This window comes from Lagopus muta, chromosome 14, assembly GCF_023343835.1.
Source record: "Lagopus muta isolate bLagMut1 chromosome 14, bLagMut1 primary, whole genome shotgun sequence".
Classification (NCBI taxonomy): domain Eukaryota; kingdom Metazoa; phylum Chordata; class Aves; order Galliformes; family Phasianidae; genus Lagopus; species Lagopus muta.
This window is the reverse complement of record NC_064446.1, coordinates 1,424,732-1,442,700: the sequence shown is the minus strand read 5'-3', so window position 1 is coordinate 1,442,700 and position 17,969 is coordinate 1,424,732. Positions and strand designations below refer to the sequence as shown.

Sequence of the window (17,969 nt, the reverse complement as noted above, 5' to 3'; positions counted from 1 at the left end):
ACCGTGTACACCGCCTGGCTGAACGCGGGCGCGTTGTCGTTGGCGTCCAGCACAGCCACGCGGATGCGCGCCGTGCCCGTCCGCGACGGATCGCCGCCGTCGCTCGCCCTCAGCAGCAGCTCGTGAAACGCCGCCTCCTCCCGGTCCAGCGCCTTGGCCAGCACCAGCTCGGGACGCTTCTCGCCGTCGCCTCCCGCCTGCACCGACAGCGAGAAGTGCTCGTCGCCGCTCAGCGCGTAGCTCTGCAGGGAATTCACACCCACGTCTGGGTCATGAGCTCTCCTCAAGGCATACCGCATTCCAATAGCTGCCATCTCGTTAATTGTGAGTTCAATTTCTGCCTCTCCAAAGCTGGGCGCGTTGTCATTAATGTCCGTGATTTCCACTTCGATTGCGTAAACCTTCATCTCGCCCTCCACGATCAGCTCACAGCGCAGCACGCATTTCTCCTGCAAACGGCACAGCTGCTCCCTATCGATCCTCTCGGCCGTCACCAAGTGGCCGCTGCTCGCATGCAGAGCGAAATACTGCGTCCTGCCTTGGGACACCACGCGGGCGCCGCGCCCGCCGAGCGCCGCCAGCTCCAGCGCCAGGTCCTCGGCCACGTCGCCCACGAACGAGCCCTTGGGCAGCTCCTCGGGCACCGAGTAGCGCAGCTGCCCCCACGCCGCCTCCCACGCCGCCAACAACACGCACCACAGCAGCGCCCGCTGACTCCGGCACCACCGCCCTTCTCTCGCCGCGCACATCTCCCGCACGGATCCGCCGCCAACGAACCACCGCCGCTGCCCAGCCGCTCCGACTTCTGATTCTTCTTCTTTCTTTCCTTCTCTGGCTCCGGCTCCGGCTCGGCGTCCGCTGCCGACCGCTCCCGCCGCCCCTCCGCCTCGCTGCAGCACCGCTCCGCACCGCTCGGCCGCTCGCAGCCGCCCGGACGCCGACACAGCCAGCGAGCGAGCGAGCGAGCCGGGCCGCAGCGGGCGGGGCTGCCTGCAGCGCTCCGCTCCTTCCTCTCCTCCGCGGTGAACAGCGGCGCCCGCAGCCGACGCCCGGCACTGCACGCACGGCTCCACCGAATAAGCGTAGAAGGGCTGGCATCGCGAGTTTCTTTTGCAGATTGTCTGAATTTGGCTTCCTGCTCTCGTTTTATTCGTGAAGCGGCTGGCACCGTCCTTTCTGTTCTTCAACATGTTCACGATCATTGAGAATGAGAATGGCACCTCTTCTCATCTGTTTCTCTCATGCATTTGATGTGAAATAGTTTTGAGTTCTTTCTCTTTATTGTAGAAGAGATTTTTTCAGCAGCGATTGCCATTATTATTCCTTGTAGTCCTTTCTCAGTGACATTTTCCTCCTCTTTCTTGCAGTGTACGATAGTGCAAGTGCTACATGCACTTGTAACTTGTTTTCATTTCCTGGTCAGTATCTTACATCTGGGATCCATCTCTGAACATAAAAGTACCTCCCATACAATGCACCCTTTAGAAACAAGTTAGCAAAGCACTCTCCCTGTCCCCATGGTGCTACTGTTAGGCAGCTGCCTGCTCACCCTTTCTACACTCCTACTACAGAGACAAACAAGGCATCATACTTTTGTTCTGTGTTAGCATCCATGTCCAAGCACACCATTTTTGAATGGGAGATTTGGAATGTATAACATTCATCGCAGTACAAAACGTGATTCAACACAGCATTGAGACACATTTTAAGAATGACAGAGAGGTCTGTTTTCTAAGTTTCATCTGATCCAAGAGGACATCATTCAGTGAAAAAATGAGCTATAACATGCAGATAGGTGATCTTTCCTCCTCATTGTCATTACTCTGAAAACTGTATGCTTCAGTACGGATTAGGGGATGACCTGCTGGGAAGGAGCTCTGAGGAGGACTTGGGTGTCCTGGTGGATAGCAGTTGGCCATGAGCAAGCAGTGTGCCCTTGTGGCACAAAGGCCAGTGGTATATTAGGGTGAATCAAGAACAGCGTGGCAAACAGGTTGATGGAGGTGCTCCTCCCCCTCTACTCTGCCCTTGTGAGGTCACACAAGAAATACTGTGCCCAGTTCTGGGCTTCTCAGTTCACAGGGATCTTCCAGAAAGAGACCAGCAGGAAGACACAAAGATCAGGGCATGGGGCATCTCCTGTACGAAGAAACGCTGAAAGGGCTGCGACTGTTCAGTCTGGAGAAGAGAAGGCTGAGAGATGATCTCATCGTGGTTTATGTATATCTCAAGTGTGCTGTTCATGTTTATGTAGCAAGGCTCTTTTGGGTGGTGAGTAGCAAATAGAACATGGAGAGGTGTGGAGAAACTGGAACAAATTAAATTTCATACATACCCAAAGGAAACTTCTTCACCATCAGTGACAGCCCTGGAAGAGACTGTCCAGAGAGGTGGTGGAGTTTCCTCCTCTGGAGATATTGAAGACCCACCTGGATGCTTTCCTTTGCAACCTATTGTTGGCAACCTGCTTTAGCAGGGGGTTGGACTTAATGATTTGCTGAGGTTCCTTCCAACCCCTGCACTTCTGTGATTCCATGATAAAGGGCAACGAATGCCTGGTATCCGCATCTTAAAAGCATCTTATGTACAACAGCACACTCATGGAGGCACAGCCTTAGATCACGACAAGAAGATTACTATCTGAAGCACAGCAGAAATGAAGGAACCATTAGTGCAAGCTCCTTGTCATAGGCCTCATTCTAAGAAAAACATTCCTGAGAAATTTTGAGACATTCTTTTTCACCTTCTGCATCATTTCCTTCACACATAAAGATCTGTCTTCAGGTGTTTGGAGACCTTGAAAAGAGAAGGAAGGATTTCCTACAAAACAACAGTCACAATTCCAGCTGCAGCCTTCTTCAGAAATGATGAACATGAACCATGACCTCATGGAAACCAAGGCCTGAAAATGTAGTTCTGACCAGGTAGAAACTTTACATCACAACACAAGGAGATACTGATGTTTAAATGTGGTTTCACGCAGGAATTCTAAGCCATTACAATAATAATATTTATAAGCCATTCATCCTTGTTCCACGTGCACAGTTCACATGCAAATAACTTATGATCAGGGAATTATCAGTGCCTCGTAAAAGAAGACAACAGGGACTTGAGCAGAACTAGAGTATATCAAAGCATTAACTATGAAATCAAAGCATTGCCTGCCAAAACCACAGCAAGACAGCTATTCTCCAGGTACAAATTCACACCATCCCTGTTTGTACTCTGCATTCAAAGCCTTCAGTTGCACCACAGAAACCATATTTGGCTATATCTAATCCACAGGCAAGAGCATTTCATTCAGTGGTACTTTAAGGAAAATTAAGTGTATCACAGTCTACGCCTCAACATCTGTAAATGTTCAAGGCATCAATTTAAAAGGCTCCTCCAGGCCAGGCTATATTTTCCAGTCTTCTAAAGGATTATGTGCCACACCGAGGTCTGTCTTGAGATCTAAACCAGAAAGAAGGAAGAAATGAAACCTAAACAAGCAACAGATTCAAAGATGAGCAGTGCTGATTATGCCACTTGGTACATGCAGAATCACAGAGTCGAGTTAGAAGGGACCCTTAAAGGTCATCTAGTCCAACTGCCCTGCAGTGAACAGGGACATCTGCAGCTCAATCAGGTTGCTCAGAGCCTGGTCCAACCTGACCTTGAATGTCTCTAAGGACAGGGCATCCTCCATGCCTCTGGGCATCCTGATCCAGTCCTTGCTGTAAAAAACTTCTTGCTTATATCCAACCTCAATCTCCTCTCCTCTGGTCTGAAACTGTTTCCAAAAGTCCTGTCACAGCAGACCCTACTAGAAAGTCTGTCCCCTCCCATCCAATACAGAACAAAGACACGGGTGCCTTGTCCAAGACCTCAAAACACACATTATAGCCATAGTTCTTGAAAGTCATTTGGATAACAGAAGGAAAATGCATAGATTCATAACATCAGGCCTAGATTCAAAGCCTGGGCAAACTGCATATCAACACCTATCTTCTATATATTTAAAACTAAACTGCAGTTTAAGGTTTTCACTTGCTCTAAGAATCTTCAGACCTCACTGTGTGATTTGTCCTCCAAATAGAAGAAAACAAATGGCTGTTGCCATAGCTACCAAAGACAGAGATTCCTCCATTTTCAATAAGCCAATATTAAACGCTTGGGAATCAGCCAAACATCTCCTCTTCCTTCCAAGAGCCCTGCAAACACAGAACCTTGCAGCCATTCTCAAATGCCCCCCAAGTTGTATGATTCTCTTTGATCTTCAGACCAGACAAATGAACATCTCCAAAAGACCACCTGCCCAGCTGTTTCTCCATCACATTTCCAAAGACTGCAACACAGATGGATGCAAAGACATTTCTTTACTCAACACATGATCATGAAAAACCAAACTGTCTGTGTACAGTATAAAGTTAAGTTAAACAAGGAGAAATCAATATTCCATTTGAATACAGTCTCATCAAACTCATCAAGAATACAAACTACTGGAACTACAGAACAAGTGCAACAAAATTTAAACAATTAATTAAACACGTCCTATGGAGCTAACCAGAAACGTGAAACTGAGATATGTCACCAAATCATTCTGTTTCCAAACAAAACCTCAGAAATTCAGTGAAATGCGGTAATTTTTTAAATCTCCTGCCCTGGTTCTTAAAAATTAGTAGTAGAAAGGCCTAAGAAGAGCCTTGAGCCAGTCTACAAGATTTAATCACCGTTTCTAGATTATAATCTGACAAGATACTCCTTACTTAGCTTTTTTATTTACTATCTTCTCCATAGCCACCCAATAATTGTTAGTTTTTCCATTCATGAAACTGCACTCGTATTTCCACAGGCTCTGCAATACAAAATGTCGGTTTCTTTCCAAAGTGATTCCGCACAATCATCTGAACATAAAAGGCAAGTGAAGAAGAGATCAGGAATCAGAAAGCTGATAGCAGTGGTGAGAAAAACACGGAGAAAGGGCTGCCCAGGGATATCGTACCGGGACACCATTGATCCACCACACCAATGATAGCACATTATCACATTTGATAGCAATTATCAAAACAATTAACCAACAGATTTCCGACATCTCAGCCGACCCCAATGGCGTGACTACCGATTAAACACGTGCTGAAGCTGTTAATCGCCGACTGCGAAGCACAGCTGAAATGCAGCTCTGCTTCATCCTCTCAGAGTGACACGAAGCAGTGCCTCTCAGCAACGCTACCCAGAGACACCCCTAAGGAACAGGACGCTGCATTTGGTGTGGAGGTCGAAAAGAATGAAAGACAACAAGAGGAGAGAGCAGAATTACTGACCTGCGGTGCGCAGAGGTCGTCGGGCGGCTCTCCAGGGCCGGCGCTGTCGCTCGGGCTCCGCTTCCCGCACGTTTCCCCGCCGAGCGGCTCCTTGGCGGCAGCGCTGGGCTGCAAGGCGGGCGGCAGCAGCCAGGCGCCCTCGGCCACGGCGCGACCCGGCGCCACGCACAGGTTGTACGAGTAGGGCAAGGTGCCCTCGCAGAAGTCAGCCGGCACGGCGGGGCCCGACGCCGACAAGCGCCGTGCGCCCAGGCAGCTCAGGACGGCGGGCGGCCCGGCCCGGCGCAGGCGCGCCAGCAGCGTCACGGCCGCGCTCAGCAGGAACGCGGCCGACAGCAGCGCCAGCGCCAGCACCAGCGAGAAGCGCAGCTCCGCCGGCGGGTCGGCGGCCGCCGGGCCTTCGCCCAGCTCCGGCAGCGCGTCCCGCACGCTCTCGGCCAGCACCACGTGCAGCGTGGCCGTGGCCGACAGCGCCGGCTGCCCGTGGTCCTTCACCACGGCCACCAGCCGCTGCTTGGCCGCGTCTCGCTCCGACACGGCCCGCGCCGTGCGCACCTCGCCGCTGCGCGGCTCCACGCGGAACAGCGCCGGCTCCGGCGCCCGCAGCAGCTCGTACGACAGCCACGCGTTGCGCCCCGCGTCCGCGTCCACCGCCACCACCTTGGCCACCAGGTAGCCGGCCTCGGCCGAGCGCGGCACCACCTCGAACGGCCCCGCGCCCGCGCCGCCGCCCTCCGCTCCGCCCGCCGCCGGCCACAGCACCCGCGGCGCGTTGTCGTTGCGGTCCAGCACGAAGACGCGCACGGTCGCCGTCGCGCTGCGCGCCGGCGTCCCGCCGTCCCGCGCCCGCACCTCCACGGCGAACTCGCGGCACCGCTCGTAGTCGAAGGAGCGCTGTGCGTACAGCTCGCCCGTCTCCGCCCGCACCGACACGAACTCCGCATCCGCGCCGCCGCCCGCCAGCGCGTAGCTCACGCGCCCGTTGGCGCCCGCGTCCGCGTCCCGCGCGCTCACGCGCAGCACCAGCTCTCCGGCCGCGTTGTTCTCGGGCACGTAGGCGCTGTAGGCGGCCTCCTCGAACACCGGCGCGTTGTCGTTCACGTCCGACACCTCCAGCGCCAGATCCGCGCGGCTCGACAGCGCCGGGCTGCCCCCGTCCGTGGCGATCACCGTCACCCGGTGCTCGGAGGCCCGCTCCCGGTCCAGCGCGCCCGCCGTCACCACTTTGTAGGAGCCGCCCGACGATGCCACGATCTGCAGTGGTGCCTCTCCCGACAGCTCGCACCGCACCCGCCCGTTCTCGCCGGAGTCCCGGTCCCGCACTTTCAGCAGCGCCACGACGGTGCCTGGCGGCGCGTCCTCGGGCACCGGGCTCGACATCGACAGCGTCGTTATTTCGGGCTCGTTGTCGTTCTCGTCGATTATGTCGATCTGCACCTCGCAGTGTCCCGTCAGCCCGCCGCCGTCCCGCCCCTCCAAACCGAAGCTGTACTTACTCCTCTCCTCGAAGTCCAGTGGCCCGGCAGTTCTCACCTCGCCGCTCTCGGCATCGATGCTGAACAAGGTGCGGACGCTCTCCAGGACGTTGCCGAAGAAGTAGGAGACCCGCCCATTGGAGCCCGCGTCCGCATCTGTAGCTCGCACCTGCAGCACCAATGATCCCACCGGCAGATTCTCCCGCACTTGCGCCTCATACACGCTTTTGTTGAACACGGGCGCGTTGTCGTTGGCGTCACTCACGTTCACGCGGATCTGCACACTTCCGGACCTCGCGGGGTCGCCTCCATCAGTCGCTGTTAGAACCAACTGAAAGGAGCTCTGTTTCTCGCGGTCCAGAGCTCGCTCCAGCACTAATTCCGGCTGCTTCTTTCCTCCTTTGCTCACCTTCATCGCCAGAGAGAAGGACGAGTCTTCAGAGAGCTGGTAAGTAAGCAGAGAATTGCTTCCCACGTCCGGGTCTCGGGCCACCTCCAGCGGAAAGCGAGCTCCGGGGAGGATCCACTCCCCGATCTCGAGATCCAGAACTGCCTTGCTAAACGCCGGGGAATTGTCGTTGATGTCGTGGATGGCCACTTCGACATGGAAGACGTTGAGCGGGTTCTGCACCACCGCCTCGAAGCTGACGGCACAGGACGCCGACTCGCCGCACAGCTCCTCCCGGTCCAGCCTCTCGCTCACGTACAGGTTCCCGTTCTCCCCGTTCACGGCGAAGTAGCGCTTTTCCGAGCTGAGCCGCAGCTGACGCGCCGGCAGCTCGGCCGGGCTCAGCCCCAGGTCCCGCGCCAACGGCCCCACCAGCGAGCCCCTGCTCAGCTCCTCGGGAATAGCGTAGCGGAGCCGCTCCGGCGCCGCCCGACAGCAGCAGCAGCACAGCAGCAAAGCGGGCAGCAGCCCCTCTCCCGCTCTCAAGCGGCTCCTTCGCCGCTCGCCCGCCATTGGAAGCAGCGCTCGCCGCTCTCCTTCCTCCTCGCGCAGTGCTTCCAGCTGAGTTCCGTCCGTCCCGAGCTCCGATGCGGCTCGAACGCAGCGATGCGGGCTCCGGCTCGGCCGCCGCCGCTCTCCGCTTCTCTGCTGCCCGCTGTGAGCGGCGCCGTGCGAGCGAGCTTCAGGCGGGGACGGGAAACGGCGGCAGCCGCGGCCAACAGCGGCACCCGGAGGCCCCGCGGTGCCACCGCAGCCGGCAGCTGCCTGAGCTCCAGAAGCAGCGGCGCAGAGGCGTTTCGGTGCTTATCGCTCCGCTCAAATTCAGTGTCGCCAGGAAGATGCGGGAGGTCTCCGCAAGAGAGAAGGTGGAGGAAGGCTTAGCAGAGCAAAGCTCTTCTCTGTCGGCCGTGTGGGATTTCTGACATAAAGTAAGGAAAGCTCCGGATGGTTCCCGAGGAACACTTGAACATGTTGGCAGGACGCAGCGCTTTTCCCACGATTTTCTCGTGTTTATCTCCCATAGCACAGGGAAATGTAAGGCTTTAACCTTTAGCTGTATGTTACTGCAGCATCTCGGTACGTTCCGTGTCACTGCTCGAAAACTCATGCATGGATTATGCCAACAGAGAACATCACTAACAGATGTTTAGTGAAACGGGCACCTCCTAAAGGAAACATTGCCAAGCCAGACGCACTGTCGATTCACTCCTCAGCAGTTTCAATGTTATCTTTTCTCTTCAGTGCTGCCCGTGCATTTCTGAGTTGGCCAAATGATAACTGCTGATCTTTCATTCCGCATTGAAGACAAGCAAGATTTTTTTCCTTTTTTTCCAGTGTCACTTTAAGAAATAACGTTTACAAAAACGTCTCTTTTGTAACTGTAAGTATTGAGGGTAGGTGTAGGATCTTCAGCCCCAGAGAAACAACTGGAATAAATATGGCCTTAGGAAAATAATCAGACTCACTGAGGTCCAGGTCATGGCAACAAGCAAGTCTGGGAAATTAAATATATAGCCAAAAAAAGGAGTATGGTAGAATAACATTATTTAGGAGAAACTTACTTATTAAGAAGGAAATCGAGGTGCATGGTACCACCACGTTACTAACAGATTAACTAAGAAAAATCAGAAAACACCATCTGCTTTTCTATGCTCACACAGTCCCTATGACTCCACCAACCTGTAGGATTGAGCTGGACATTCCTGGTTAGAACAAAACGTGTCATAAATGGATGATGCACCACGATCACATCAGAATCAAGGGCATCTATCTTTCTGCCCAACTCCTTCCTGTGGAGGAACACAAAGATCTGAAAGTATGGGTGTTACATAAGACCAAAGCAAAAGCAGAGTGCTCTTATAGCAAAACCTGAATGTCTGCAATGGGAGAATCTCATTTCCCCCTTAAGCCCGTGCTGTGCCCCACACAGATGTGACTTCTGCCACTCCCACAGTAACCTTACACCTCCTGCCTTCCATGACAGCCATTGTGCTGGCCAAAAAAAGAGCCTGGAAACGTCATTTCCCATGAAGAACAACCTCTATGCTGTAAGCTTACAGGGAGATATGGAGGAAGAAATGAGATTTCACTCAGGAATTAAGCCATTCCACCCATGTATCGTCAATGCACACACACAGTTTTGTGCAGTGATTTTATTATCAAATGACACGCTGTGTTTCAACACAGAGAAGCCAGGATCGTAGCACAGCAAAACGGCACTGTCCCTAGAGTTAAGGCACCTCTTACAACTTCAGTTCCTTTCTTCCATGCTCATGATTTGCAACAACATCTCAGCAAAGGAACAGCTGAATTGATCATCTGCCAGTACCGTGCAACAAAACCACACCGTCCTCATGTCAGAACAGAGGTACACTGCCCTGCAATTTACGAGAGCATAGTAATGCTGCAAGGAGAATGAGATAAAGGAGACATCCTTTCAAGGATCCCCCACTCCTTTAAGCTCCAGTACTGCTCCACACACGCTCCTTTTCTGCTAAGGTAAAGTTTGCAACTGATACTCTGAAATGAAAGTGGGATACAGCACAAAATAACCTTCACAGTTCTGCAATTCCACACCAGCTGTAACTCTGTGGGAATACACAGAGTGGCTGAGGTGAGCAAGACATGTGAATACAACACGATGTCCAACAAAGCTATGCTGCTACTTAGAGCTCAACATACACCTGTATGGTGAAAGACCAGGAAGAAATACCATCAGACAATCTGCACAAGCAAACGTTAAGGGGAAAACGTGGCAGAGAAATGACCATGAAGGTGTTGTGATCTTCTCTGATGGTTCCAAACTTCATTCCTAGAGCACCTGGAACTCACTGAGGTTGTAACCTGAAAGCAAGACCCTAAAGCTTTCTTCTGGACTACGTATTAAGAGATATCATTTTAAGAACATTTTGGCAGCTATTTTTTTTTTTTTAATGACCTTTACTGTTCATCTCTGATGAATATGAAACTGTAAATGTAAATACCTTAACATGGGACACTTTCTCATGTTAAATCTTCTGATAAACCATGAGAGATTCTGTTCTAGCTTCTGTTTCATTTCTATCACACATTGAATTCTGAGCTCAGGTGATAGAAATGTTGTCAAGAGACACAAAGGTTCACTGCAATGCAACCCTGGTGTTTTCAAATGTCAAAGTCCTGTCCAGGAATGGAAAACATGGAGCACAGCAGCCCTCAGAACAACAGCCTGAGAATAGAATCAGAGCTATGAAGAGAAATCTAATGTTACAACTAAATAAGAGCATATTTATGAGAATTATAAGATGCATCAACACTATGTAGCTATTACAGAACAATTTCATAGTCAGAAAATTATGGCTATCATTCAAGCCAGTGAAATGACATGGATGAAATGGTGCATAGGTACTGCAAGCTTTGGCACTAACTATAAAATCAAAGTTTCCCCAACAATGTCATTGCTGGCACATCATTTTCCACCTGGAAAACGAGACACTCACCATTCTTGGTCTGTGTGCACAGCCTTCAGTTGCTCCATGGGCAATACGCGACTTTAAGCAATTTGTCACCTACCAGCAAGAGTACAGTGATATTTTAAGGAAACATTGGTTAATCAAAGGCTTTTTCCTCCTAGTAGTAAACATTGAAACTGTGCATGGAAACAGCTCCACCAGTTCCACAGTTGTTAGCAGATTGACAGACGTTCCAAATTTAAAGGTTTCCCACACTGAGGCCTAGTTTATGCCTTGACAACAAATAAGGCAAAAACCTGAAATTTACAGAAGTGAGGGACACCACTGTCACCCTTCAGATCTCATTCTTCAATCTCACCAAATGCTACACAAGATGAAATTCAAGTGATGCACACATTGCAGCTCTTGCCACAAAATATACCTTGGAGCAAAGCCTGTACCATTTTTGAGAGACCAAAGTTCAACAACTCCTCTTTCCTCCACCAGTTTTTCACACACAAAATACCAAGGAACCACACCACAGAATACCAATACTGCTGTTAAGGTTGTCTTCAGTATCTCTTGACACCAAATGGCACCAAAGCACCAGCTGCCCAGCCCATTTCCCCTCCATGCGCACAAACACCATTCCGTGAGTGGAAACACGGACATTCCTTCTCTCAATAAATCAACACGTAGAAAGACACTAAAGAGCTTAAATAAATAATATATACATATTCCATACCTATATGGAATCGTTAATGTTCTGTTTCAGGGCAATGTCACTCTACACATCAAGCATATGCTATCATGAAGATATCTGAACTTGTTAACAACACAAAGCATAAGATGGCAGTCAAAATGGGATCACAACAGGAAGCACACAGAAATAAAAGAACTGTAAGTTAAACCCAATCTTATGGGCCTCCTTCTGAAATTAGAGGTTCTGACAACCCCTACAATATTTCCAGAACCTCATTTCCAACCCATTCACGGGCACACACATTTATAGAGGAACCCACATCCCCAGCAGACAATCTTATCATAAACTCGACTGGAAGAAAGGGGAGGAAGGTGTTCTGAAAATGAACAAAAATCCCAGGGAATGAAGTTGATGTAAAGGGCTCATTACACATTAGGGGATTCAAATTCACCACAGTCATACATTTATTATTATTTTAAACACAGCAGAGCCTTAATGGCCACAACATATCCACCTACATGTGCGATTTCAGAAGGGCCAGGAGGTACCTAAGAGCGCTGTCTGATGTTAGGAAGGAGCACCACAGGATGCCTGCACACTCTCAATCAAAAACCACCAGCTCCACTCAACACAGACAAAAGAAGACCGAGGGCCCGTGACCGTCAGCGTGAGATGAGAAAGACTCAGAAATACGGGTTTCATGGGCTTACTGACCTGCGGTGCGCAGAGGTCGTCGGGCGGCTCTCCAGGGCCGGCGCTGTCGCTCGGGCTCCGCTTCCCGCAGGTTTCCCCACCGAGCGGCTCCTTGGCGGCCGCGCTGGGCTGCAAGGCAGGCGGCAGCAGCCAGGCGCCCTCGGCCACGGCGCGACCCGGCGCCACGCACAGGTTGTAGGAGTAGGGCAAGGTGCCCTCGCAGAAGTCGGCCGGCACGGCGGGGCCCGACGCCGACAAGCGCCGTGCGCCCAGGCAGCGCAGGACGGCGGGCGGCCCGGCCCGGCGCAGGCGCGCCAGCAGCGTCACGGCCGCGCTCAGCAGGAACGCGGCCGACAGCAGCGCCAGTGCCAGCACCAGCGAGAAGCGCAGCTCCGCCGGCGGGTCGGCGGCCGCCGGGCCCTCGCCCAGCTCCGGCAGCGCGTCCCGCACGCTCTCGGCCAGCACCACGTGCAGCGTGGCCGTGGCCGACAGCGCCGGCTGCCCGTGGTCCTTCACCACGGCCACCAGCCGCTGCTTGGCCGCGTCCCGCTCCGACACGGCCCGCGCCGTGCGCACCTCGCCGCTGCGCGGCTCCACGCGGAACAGCGCCGGCTCCGGCGCCCGCAGCAGCTCGTACGACAGCCACGCGTTGCGCCCCGCGTCCGCGTCCACCGCCACCACCTTGGCCACCAGGTAGCCGGCCTCGGCCGAGCGCGGCACCACCTCGAACGGCCCCGCGCCCGCGCCGCCGCCCTCCGCCCCGCCCGCCGCCGGCCACAGCACCCGCGGCGCGTTGTCGTTGCGGTCCAGCACGAAGACGCGCACCGTCGCCGTCGCGCTGCGCGCCGGCGTCCCGCCGTCCCGCGCCCGCACCTCCACGGCGAACTCGCGGCACTGCTCGTAGTCGAAGGAGCGCTGCGCGTACAGCTCGCCCGTCTCCGCCCGCACCGACACGAACGCCGCGTCCGCGCCGCCGCCCGCCAGCGCGTAGCTCACGCGCCCGTTGACGCCCGCGTCCGCATCCCGCGCGCTCACGCGCAGCACCAGCTCTCCGGCCGCGTTGTTCTCGGGCACGTAGGCGCTGTAGGCGGCCTCCTCGAACACCGGCGCGTTGTCGTTCACGTCCGACACCTCCAGCGCCAGATCCGCGCGGCTCGACAGCGCCGGGCTGCCCCCGTCCGTGGCGATGATTGTGATGTTGTAAGCAGAAACTTCCTCCCTGTCCAGGCTATTTTCAATTACAAGTTTGTAGGTACTCTCTGATGACGCTTCTAGTTTGAAAGGCAAGTCACCGTCAAGATTACAGGTCACTTCTCCGTTTACTCCGCTGTCCCTGTCACGAACGTTAATAACGGCCACGACTGTGCTCGGGACTGAATCCTCGGGTACCGGGTTCAAAATAGGCAGGAGGGTAAGGCTTGGAGCATTGTCGTTCACGTCTATAACTTCTATGTGCACTTTGGTGTGTGCACTCAGCCCGCCTCCGTCCTTGCCTTCAACAGTTACTTCATAATATTTCACATCTTCATAATCTAGGGGACCGATAATCTTCACATCACCTGTCTTGGGGTCCAGACTGAAGAGTTGGTGAGCGCTGCTTGCGATGTCATTGAAGGAATAGGTGATTTCTGCGTTTGTACCCTCATCGCCATCAGTAGCTTTCACCTGAAAAGCTAAGGAGCCTTCTGGAAGGTTTTCTGGCACTCGAACCTTGTAAATCTCTTTGTCGAACACTGGTGCGTTATCATTTGCATCTGTCACAACAACTTTAATCTGCGCCGTTCCAGATCGGACTGGATCCCCACCATCCACTGCCGTCAGTATCAAATTATGGCTTTTCTGTTTTTCACGATCTAAGTTTTTCTCCAATAGCAATTCCACGTGTTTCCTCCCGTCAGAACTCTCCTTCACTACAAGGGAGAAGAGCGGATTGGGGGTAAGTTGGTAGTTTTGTAACGAGTTCACTCCAATGTCGGGGTCTCTGCCACTGCCCAGAGGGAACCTCGTCCCGGGGGGAGTGGACTCGATCATTTCTATAGCAACAATTTCTTTGTCAAAGCGCGGCGCGTTGTCATTGATATCCTGGATAGTAATGCTCACGTGATATATATTGAAAGGGTTTTCCACGACAGTTTCCAAACCAAAGACACAAGGCGTCACGTCCCCGCAGATGCCCTCCCGATCTATCCTCTCGTTTACACGCAGGCTTCCACTCTCTTCCTCAAGAACGAAGTATCGCTTTTCATCACCGGAGACAATCCGCAGCTGACGCGCCGGCAGTTCGGCCGGGCTCAGCCCCAGGTCCCGCGCCAGCGATCCCACCAGTGAACCCCTGCCCAGCTCTTCAGGGATTGCGTAGCGGAGCCGCTCCGGCGCCGCCCGGCAGCACAGCGGCAGCAGCACGGCCAACAGCGCGACCCGCCCGGCGGCTTCTCGGCCCCGCGCTGCCGCTCGGACCTCCATTCTCCGCAGTTCTGAAGCGTGTTCTGCAGACGACCAAGCTTCCCGAGCGGCTGAATCGACACTGGAGAAAAACAACGCGGGCTGGAGCCGAGCAGGATCGCTTCTGCTTCTCTCTGCCCGGATCGGAGCGGCACTGCGCGAGCGCCACGGCCGGAGGAGTCCCTTCCCCGCATTGGCCTGCAGTGACACCCTGAGTCCGCGCTAAGAACTGCAGCCAGGATGCGCTCCTTGATGCGCTTTTGTCTTCACAGAATGACAGAACGGCCCGGGTTGGAAGGGACCTCAAGGATCATGAAGCTCCAACCCCCTGCCACATGCAGGGCCATCAACCTCCACGTTTACTACTAGACCAGGCTGCCCAGGGCCCCGTCTAACCTGGCATTGAACACCTCCAAGGATGGAGCATCCACAGCATCTCTGGGCAGCTGTTCCAGCACCTCACCACTCTCATAGTGAAGAACTTCCCCCTGACATCCAACCTAAATTTCTCTCCTTCAGCTTAAAATCATTTCCCTTTGTCCTGCTGTTATCTACCTTATCAAAGAGTAGACTCCCCTCCTATTTATAGGCTTCACTCCAAGGCTGGCTGGTAAACACCACTGTTGCCAGGAAGGCAAGATGGAAAACTTGTAAATGTCCTGAAGATATCTGTCTATGTCCCTTAGGTACTGTACTGGTACCAGCATCAACATCTTTGTCGATGGAATGGACAGTGGGACTGAGTGCTTGTGGACAACACCAGGCCATGTGGTGCAGTCAGCACTCTGGAGGGAAGGGCTGCCATCCAGAAGGACCTGAACAGCCTTGGGAGGTGAGCCCAGGAGATGCTCATGAAGTTCAATATGGCCACATGTAAGGTCCTGCACCTGAGTCAGGTCAATCTCTAACATAAACACAGGCTGAGCAAAGATTGGAGTGAGAGCAGCCCTGTGGAGAGGGTTTTGGGAGTGCTGGAGGATAAAAACTTGAATATAACTGTTAATGAGTGCTTGCAGCCCAGAAAGCCAATCATATCCTGAGCTGCAACAAAAGAAGTTTAGCTGTCAGATCAAGGGAAGTGATTCTCTCTACTCTGCTCTTGCAAGACTTCACCTGGAGTACCATGTTCAGCCCTGAGGGTCACCAGCACAAAAAGTCATAGAGCTGCTGGAAAAAATCAAAAGAAATATTAAAAGGATGATCAAAGAGCTGGTGCACTTCTCTTATAAGGAACTGCAGGGAGTTGGATTTGTTTAGCTTGGAATAGAGAAAGCTCCAGAGAGAACTTGCAGCAGCCTTCTGGTACTTGAAGGGGCCTACAGGAAAACTGAGGAGGGACCCTATAAGGGAATGCAATGATGGGGCAAAAGGGTAAGTTATGAATCAAAAAACAGTAGGTTTAGGATAGACATTAGGAAGAAAATATTTACAATAAGGGCAGTAAAACACTGAAATAGGTTGTCCAGAGATGCTGTGCATGGCCCATACCTGAAAGCATTCAGGCCAGGTTGGATGGAGCTTTGAGCAACCATCTAGCGGGTGGCAGTCCTGTCTGTGGCAGCAGATTGGAACTAGATGGTCTTTAAGTTCCTCTCCAACCCAAAACACTTTATGTCAAGATTTCATAACATGATTTTAACTGAGCAAACAGGTTTGACTTTGTTACACTTGAAAGCCTGCTGCTGCACAAGCCCTCTCTCAGTGCTCACAAAAAAAAAACCCAGGATCTTACCTCAGTCCTGCAGTGATCTTACTGCCCTGTAGACTCACAGTGTTCCCACTGCTTTCCTATCACTGCCATAAGAAAAAAAGCAAGATAGGCAGAAGGCCAAAAACCTGCACGTAAATTGTGATTTTGTTTTCGATGGTTGGATGAGCACAAGCTAAAAGTCAGCTTTCCCACTTACAAACGTATCACTGACAGCCAAGGAAAGTTAGGAATTCCAGTCACTGAGAAAACCACTGCAGTCAAACCAGACCTATCGGATCCCATCTCTTCCACCATTTGAAAGGCAGCAGCACAGTATCAGTGCCATACAACCCAGCCCCCAATCACTTTTTATCTGTGTCTCTATGATGAAGCTGATGAAGAGATGTCCACATCTCTTGACCAAGAGATATAATGATATCTCACCCAAGCACTAAACCCCATTCAAAGCTTTATCAACACAGCCAGTGAAGCAGAAGACCAAAAAGACTCCACAGGACCTGGAGAACGACCCTCATGTACACCAACTCTGCTTCTCTCTTCTCTTCATATCACTGTGAAGAGATCCTTCCCTTCTTATGGATAGAAAAATATGTCCTACTACTACCTCTGACCAGTTGTCTGGTGGTAGATAATTTATATTCCTCCAAGCTGCTCCCATGCACACATCACATAACAAACAAATAATCATTCACAATGAAGAAGTACTTTGAATTCATAGAGTTTTGGGAAATAAAACAAAGCAGACAAGGATATCCGTATTTAAGGCCCTGGACAAATTGTATCCTAGACAACGAAAATATGCTTCCTCAGAGCAGCTGCTACAAAAACTGTCACTTAAAACACAGACAAGAGATACATTATACAGCATTTCCTATTTACTACAATACATCATCTCAAGACCGGGAACAGAGCACTTGGCTATGTCCACGATGCACTAACAAGCAAGGTTAGAATGGACAAAATACCTGATCTCAAGACACGCTAACTGAAGAATAAACACAGATGAAATGAAAATAAAATTGAAAAAAAAAAACATAAAGTAAAAAAACAATTAAATAAAACCATTAGTAAAAAGTCAGAACACCAACAAAGACATAAAAGAAGGTTAAAATAAAGAGCATACCTCAGAGGAAGCGTGGTCTCCATTCGCCATGATGCTATCAGTAGTCGGGGCGAGAGCATCGGAAACGTCCGAAGGCGGCCGGGCCGGGAGCGTGTCGCAGCAGCTGCCGCCCGCGCAGCGCGGCTGGCTCTTGCGCGAGTCGGCCGTGAGCGACACGTCGTGCGAGTAGGAGCGCAGGAAGGCGCGGACGCCGTCGATGCCCACGAAGTGCGAGGCCGGCACGCCGCGCCACGCGCCGCCGGCCGAAGGCGCCGCGGGCGGCCGCGAAAGCCGCCGGCGCCGCAGGCGCAGCGCCAGCAGCAGCAGCAGCGAGGCGACCAAGAGGCACGACACGGCCGCCACGGCCAGCACCAGCCAGCGCGTCAGGCCCAGCGCGGGCTCGGCCGGCGCCGCCGCGCTGCCCAGCTCCGACAGCAGCTCGGCCACGCTCTCGGCCAGCACCACCGTCAGCGTGGCCGTGGCCGACAGCGCCGGCCGGCCCCGGTCCTTCACCACCACCACCAGGCTGTGCCGGGACGCGTCGCGGGCCAGCGGCGAGCGCGCCGTGCGCACCTCGCCGCTGTGCAGCCCCACGCGGAACAGCCCCGGCTCCGTCGCCTTGGCCAGCTCGTACGACAGCCACGCGTTCTGCCCCGCGTCC

The 17,969-nt window shown here is 52.9% G+C and overlaps 2 protein-coding genes across 2 annotated transcripts in view; both read right to left on the bottom strand.

Annotated features, from left to right (window-relative positions):
* LOC125700302 (protocadherin gamma-C5-like) overlaps nucleotides 1-7,980 on the bottom strand; it is a 193,004-nt gene extending 185,024 nt beyond the window's left edge. The window contains exon 1 of the mRNA XM_048960775.1: nucleotides 6,156-7,980. Within this exon, the coding sequence (XP_048816732.1) occupies nucleotides 6,156-7,739 (1,584 nt within the window). The 5' untranslated portion in view covers nucleotides 7,740-7,980. The remainder of the gene's footprint in view (nucleotides 1-6,155) is intronic.
* A 3,947-nt stretch (nucleotides 7,981-11,927) lies between these two features.
* On the bottom strand, nucleotides 11,928-14,626 carry LOC125700422 (protocadherin gamma-B1-like). Its single transcript, XM_048960976.1, has one exon. The coding sequence runs from the start codon at nucleotides 14,514-14,516 to the stop codon at nucleotides 11,928-11,930; it is 2,589 nt and encodes an 862-aa protein (XP_048816933.1). The 5' UTR covers nucleotides 14,517-14,626.
* Nucleotides 14,627-17,969: the final 3,343 nt, after the last annotated feature.